This window comes from Patagioenas fasciata, chromosome 7 (genome assembly GCF_037038585.1).
Source record: "Patagioenas fasciata isolate bPatFas1 chromosome 7, bPatFas1.hap1, whole genome shotgun sequence".
Classification (NCBI taxonomy): domain Eukaryota; kingdom Metazoa; phylum Chordata; class Aves; order Columbiformes; family Columbidae; genus Patagioenas; species Patagioenas fasciata.
This window is the reverse complement of record NC_092526.1, coordinates 28341272-28347271: the sequence shown is the minus strand read 5'-3', so window position 1 is coordinate 28347271 and position 6000 is coordinate 28341272. Positions and strand designations below refer to the sequence as shown.

Below are 6000 nucleotides of genomic sequence, written 5' to 3'. Positions count from 1 at the left end.
TTTCAGAGAAAATAATATCAAGGAAAGGATTTGTGCTGAAGAATTGAACTGTAAAGGGTTATTGTGAATCACTGAGAACAACAGGCTGCCTCTTAAGGAAACACATGCAAAATAAAAATTTCTTGTCTCTCCAAATCATATACCAATATTGTGTATATTTAACCTAAGAACCAGTTTTCTGCACTTTTTAGATTTGATGGCAGTAAGGAAGATACAGATATAGAGAAAGTATAGGTCTAGGAAAAGAATTTTATTTGATTCTGGAAAGCATCATGCAACAATTTTTTTTTCTTTTTATGATCCTTGCCCAGCTTTCTGATGACAAATTAGAACTTACGAGTAAAAGTATGTGTAAGGTTAGCACCACAGGAAGAATAGTCTTTTCTTTACAGCTCCATTTGATAAAAGGTTATAAAAGAAAACAGAAGAAAAGGAAAAAATAACTAGCTGACCTTGCATTTTTATTTTCAACATCCTGGAGACTTAAATCTAAACATCAAGATATCACGACTCATCCACCATCTCTAAATAATTTTAACATTCAGCAAAACTTGCTCTGTACATGAATAAATATGAGAGTGTCAAATGGCCGCTATCACAAAGTACCAGCTAATATGCAAGGTAAAAAATGTAAAGGCCCAGAAAACGAAATGAAACAAAGTCAGGAATTTGCCTCTCTCCCAGTCTTACACTACTGTAGCTATCGTGACTTGCTGTGAAGATCAAAAAAATAAGAGATGTGTACTGGGTGTGCCCAGGATGGGTCAAATATCCTAATATTAGCCTGTAATGCCCTAATTTAATGGGCCAGATATCCAGAGGCACGTAATCTAAACTCTCCCATTTCCTACCTGAAATCCTACAGGATTACATCAGACTTCAAATGTTTATTTTTCCTTTTGCATGCATTTTAAAAATTTGCCCCTTGTAGATTTTACCATAAGGTTTTCAAGATCCTGACCAGCTTTCCAAACCCTCCAGTCTTTACCAAGCAACAATTCTAATACTGGATTTAGGAGTTTTAAATACCATGTGCTGTCTTTTTAAGGCAATTATCCTAATTTTGCGTTATAAACTGATGCTACAATTTCCTTTGTAAGTATTTCTAATTACAATACATGCAAAATGATTTAAATTTTACAAAACTACTAACCTGACTCAATTATTAAAAGATCATAAGGAAGAGGCAATTTTTGGTCATAGTTGGGAAAATACACCTTGGATGACTCCCACCTTTCAAGGTCACGTGTGTGGATTTTTCATAGCAACATCAGGCAATCAGTTAAAATGACGATTATGCATCCAGATCACAGCAAAATCATTTACTTTAATCCCAAAGCAAAACGTGGGATAACCCAAACCAGCTCTTTTTTTCCAACCGATAACAATTAGCCTAGAACGACTATTGCAGTAAGTGCTGTTTTAACCCAGAGAGCCAATGTTAACATTGAACTACCCAAAGATTTCATGGCCATGAACGCTCTGTAACGTTACCACCGGGAGAGTAACGAGACTCTGAACTTTTCTTTATCTTTCCTTTATTTATGCTTGGACTTCCAGCACTGCACATCAGATACCCAGGGTCTTAATCTGTCCTATATTAGGCTGCACAAATACAATGCTTTCTCCGCTATCCTCGCATCAACGAATCAAACAGGCACATCCAACAAACCCATCACTTGAGCGGTTACTGCTATCTAAAAAAAATACATTTCTCCTCCTCAGGATTTCAACTCGTGCTTCTGGCTTATAAAAGATTAAGAGCAATCAGTTACACTGAGAGTTGATAATGCAGCTCTTGATTGTATTTTCTGCGCACGCATTTACATCGGGTGCACACACGTTATATAAAATAGTCTGGAGTACAAAAATATGGTTATAACATAGGAGTACCAAACAGCACAGAATTACAACGGTTTTATTACCGTAACACCAATGTATATACAGACCCCAAATGAAGGATTTTTTAATTCTGAGTATTCTTCTCAAATTGGCAAATGCAGTGTACACTCTAAAAAACTGCAAATTAACATCACAAATCTATTTTAACCCCTACACTTCCTATGCAGTCTGCACCAATCCTCTCTCTTGCACACAAAAATGTATTATAAATAATTTTTCACAAAATGTCATGTATATTTTATTGCACATTGTACATGCCAATATCTAAAAGAAAGGCTCAAACCCTTCACTTGATAACTAATCATTTAAATACTTAGCAGTAACTTGTGTTACGAATACTATTGCATTTTCCAGGCTCTAATCTTAACTGATAATCTAAAAGAAAGAAAAAAAAAGAACAGGAATTATGCCTTGAACTGTATAGCTTTTGTGAAATAAACAAGCTTCTTTAATTTTACTGATTTCTACTGTATAAAGTCATTAAAAACATCTGACCTAATTAAAAATCCTGCTTCAGAATTTCTGCCTTTTTTTTTTTACTACAAAATTACACATATAGCTGCTTGTATAATCATATATTCCTTCTGTTTTGTGGAATTAGATGTCTGCGTGCTGTACTGGCTAGAAAACCAAGTTACGCAGGTTCTAGTGTTAACTATGGGAATTAGTGTGTCCGTCTCCATTCTGCCGCTCTCCCCAGCACTGCCAAGCAAGGAGCCCATCAGAACACCCAATAACGTCGATATAAAATGACACTGGGCACAAGTGGCCATCAAGGCCACGTACAGTTCCGGTCAAGTGGATCTCTAGACTAAGGAATATGAGTAATTTATCATTAATATGTAGGTTTATGGTATGCTGCGCTAAAATATGGCTGCTAAACAAACAGAATGATTTCATGGATGACAGATAGATGCCAGCTGGAAAAAATGCCTCACTGGGTAAGATACTCTGCGTTTTGAGGGTTAAAACTCTGGCGTGAACAAAAAGATTAAAAAGTGGATTGATCGAAACATTTTGCCTAGGGTTTCTAAAGCTATTGGCCATCAACAGCTCCAGAAAGGGATAAAACCAGCCAAACCAAGCAACTAAAATTGCACTATTACAAAGAAACAAGTCCGTGAAAGGGGGAGTCACCAGCCGCAGTTAAGGGACGGCCACTTCAAGGAGCCGATTGTTTTTTCGCTTGCAAGTTGGGATGTTGCCGTTTTTCTGGCTGCCTTGTATGAACTTCACGCACACTTTGTCTTGCCTGAACTGGACCAGAAACCTAAGAGAGGGAATAAGATACATTTTAGTCAAAGGTGGAAAAAAAACACATGAAGAGTTGAAGTCTTTTCCCGTTTGTTCTGAGCATCGCTCCAAAAAATGTCACTTTCAGGTCTATATTAATAATAAGAGCTGCAGAATAAAAAAAAAAAGCCACAGGGCTTGAATCTCCTTCAGGTAGTATCTCTTAATTATTGCCTTTTGCCTGTAACTCTGGACCTTTTATATTAATTAGTTTGCTAATCCTTTAGAAAGAGGGCAGTTTAAAACAGAATTTCTAATGTACCACAAAGAGTATTTCCAGCTGCCTCACCATTGTCCAAAGGGATTTTTCTGTTTTCATGGAAGGAAGCTAAATGCTTCTATGGCAACACGGGGAGTGCTGGTCTTCTGGTTTATGGTTAATTTCATATATCTGGTTTCGTAGCAGCTCTCATATTTCTAATCCTTTGTCAGCTTTTACAGCCCCCTGCTCGGCAATTGGGAAAATTCACTTCCTTCCCAGCAGTCTCCAAATTTAGATATTTCCTACAGTCCAGGATAAATTAATCTGGGTTTGCCTCTTCACTTTTACTGGAAGAGAAATTTTGTTGAATGTGAAGAACTGCTTTAAAAACCAAAATAAAACAAAAACCAACCAACCAAACGACACAACACAAAAAAAAAAACAACCAACCAACCAACCAAACAAAAAGACAGGCTCCTGTGGAGCCTCAAACTTCTCGGTGATCTGGACAGTGAAATTAAAAGCAATAAACGGGACAGCGCTGCCTCTTGGCTGACACGTGGCTGGTCGCCAGCCTAAAAAGTCCTTTGCAATACGGCAGAATTTTCCCTTTTACCATCCTTAAAGAGTCCTCAGCGGGGGCCAAAAACTTCAAAGAATTTGTTCTGCAGCCGGAAAGCACAAATCAAGCTGACGGCAGAGCTCAGGGGAGGAAGTGGCCTCTCCTGCACCCTTCGGTCCCGCGTTCCTGCTGCACAGCGCTGATGCTCAAAAATTAACTTGTTTGGCGTTCCCAGCCATGCAAACATCAGAAAAACGCCAGTAGGTCCGATAGCCATCATCTCTTGTCACCAGTGCTGCGTTTTCCTGGGCACACTATTCCAATATTATACATACAAATGGTATGTCTCTTACTAGACATACCCCTGAATCGACAGCATTTTTGCCAGTATCAGCTCTCTTTCCAAAAAGCAGTGTACGGTAGTCAAAATAAAGCCACATTTTCTTCTCAGTGCCTACTTGTATCTAAACTCTGGGAGAGAGAAGATAGTACTGCTTCACCATCAACAGAGATGGAACTGCTAACAATTTAAAAGTTATTTAGTCTGGAGAAACTCAATAGCAATTCACTCTTGAATGTTTTTAATCTGAAAGACAAGAAACAAAACCACATCCCAAAAGGCAAGACTCCCCAAAATCAGAGTGTTTTCCAGACCTAAGGCAGGCAGTCCAGACTAGTGTAATTCATGCTTTAACTTGGGTTTAGTAGTTTATTCCTTTGTAGCCACCATTAAACTAGAAACTTACTGGGGACAGCCACACTCCTTTAGAGGCTAAAACCACACACATCCTTGACCAAATTAAATCACATCTGGTTACAGAACAAAGGAAAATGGTAGATGTCATCTTCAAGGAAAGAGTAAAATTAGGCTTTAAATAAACCCTCAAATGTGAACAGATAAAAACTGTACTCGCCATTGTGACTCTAGAATACAAAGAGTGCTGTGCAGCCAGGTAAAAAGTTCCGTTTTTGCCCACAGAAATTTTATTTCACTATTGTTAAAGGGTTCCAAATTTTCTTCTTTATTCACAATTAATAAGCTCACCAAATCAACACTCCTGAAATCAGGGGGCACTTCACACAACAGACTGAGCACGTAACGATGCTGGACTGAAGGGACTCTGACTCAGGAGGCGTTTTTATATCATGGCTATAAACACTGCAAGTGCAGACCTTACTTAAGGCCAAATGCAAAACTGTACCAAGCAGAAATAAATACTAATTTGAGATAGAAGCTTTTTATCAATCAAAGCTTTTTAACAACCAAAAAACCCCAAACAACATTAGGTGCCTGAAACACCATCAGCAGGAATTTTAAGAATACATTTTTCACCTTCACAAAAAAGAAGGTAGAGCTTTATAGACCTGCATCACTAGCGTCATCGTTCCATGTGTTTGGGGAAGACCTTTTCATTCTGTTTTGGTTGTTTTTGCTAGAACTTGGCACCTAGTGTCCACCCTAATCAATAAACATCTCATAAGAATATGTGAACTTTTCAATCACACACAAAAAGACTCTCTCCAATGTGATATCTTTTAATTATTTCTGCAGCAACAATTCTGCTTCACAGCCCTATTTGAAGCTACCTTAGGCACATTTTCTCTAATGACCTTCAAGGAAATAAGAGCCAAAATGAGTACTAGAAATGAGCATACATTGAAAATCGGATCCTTACTTACAGTACTCTGTCAAGAGAAAAGAATGATTAGCTACAAAAATGTGTTTTGTTTTTCTAACATTAGAAGAGAACACAGAAGGGAATGCAATTTTAAGCAAATTAGACACATACTCATCAGATATCTCAATGTTGAGCTTCTGTTTGGTTTGGCTGAGAGTCGTGCGGTAAAGTTTAGTGGCCATTTCAATCAGGTGGTCGCTGCTGAGCAAGAAATCTCCTTTACCAGCTGCTCCTGAACCCTGAAACAGAAAGCAGTTAGGACTACTAGAATATGAAAAATATTAAATGCCAGCCAAGCAGGAGGTTTGACGAGGCATCTTCTCTTCCCCCTGCAATGAAATGACAGTCTTTTGTAATGTAAA

At 38.1% G+C, this 6000-nt stretch overlaps 1 protein-coding gene across 4 annotated transcripts in view; it reads right to left on the bottom strand.

Annotated features, from left to right (window-relative positions):
• Nucleotides 1-229: 229 nt before the first annotated feature.
• Nucleotides 230-6000, bottom strand: part of MYO1B (myosin IB) — a 109071-nt gene continuing 103300 nt past the window's right edge. For all 4 annotated transcript variants that reach the window (XM_065840391.2, XM_065840390.2, XM_071811211.1 and 1 more), the window contains 2 exons: nt 5750-5877; nt 230-3172 (listed from right to left, as the gene is read on the bottom strand). In XM_065840391.2, coding sequence (XP_065696463.1) covers nt 3049-3172; nt 5750-5877 — 252 coding nt within the window. In that variant the 3' untranslated portion in view covers nt 230-3048. The remainder of the gene's footprint in view (nt 3173-5749; nt 5878-6000) is intronic.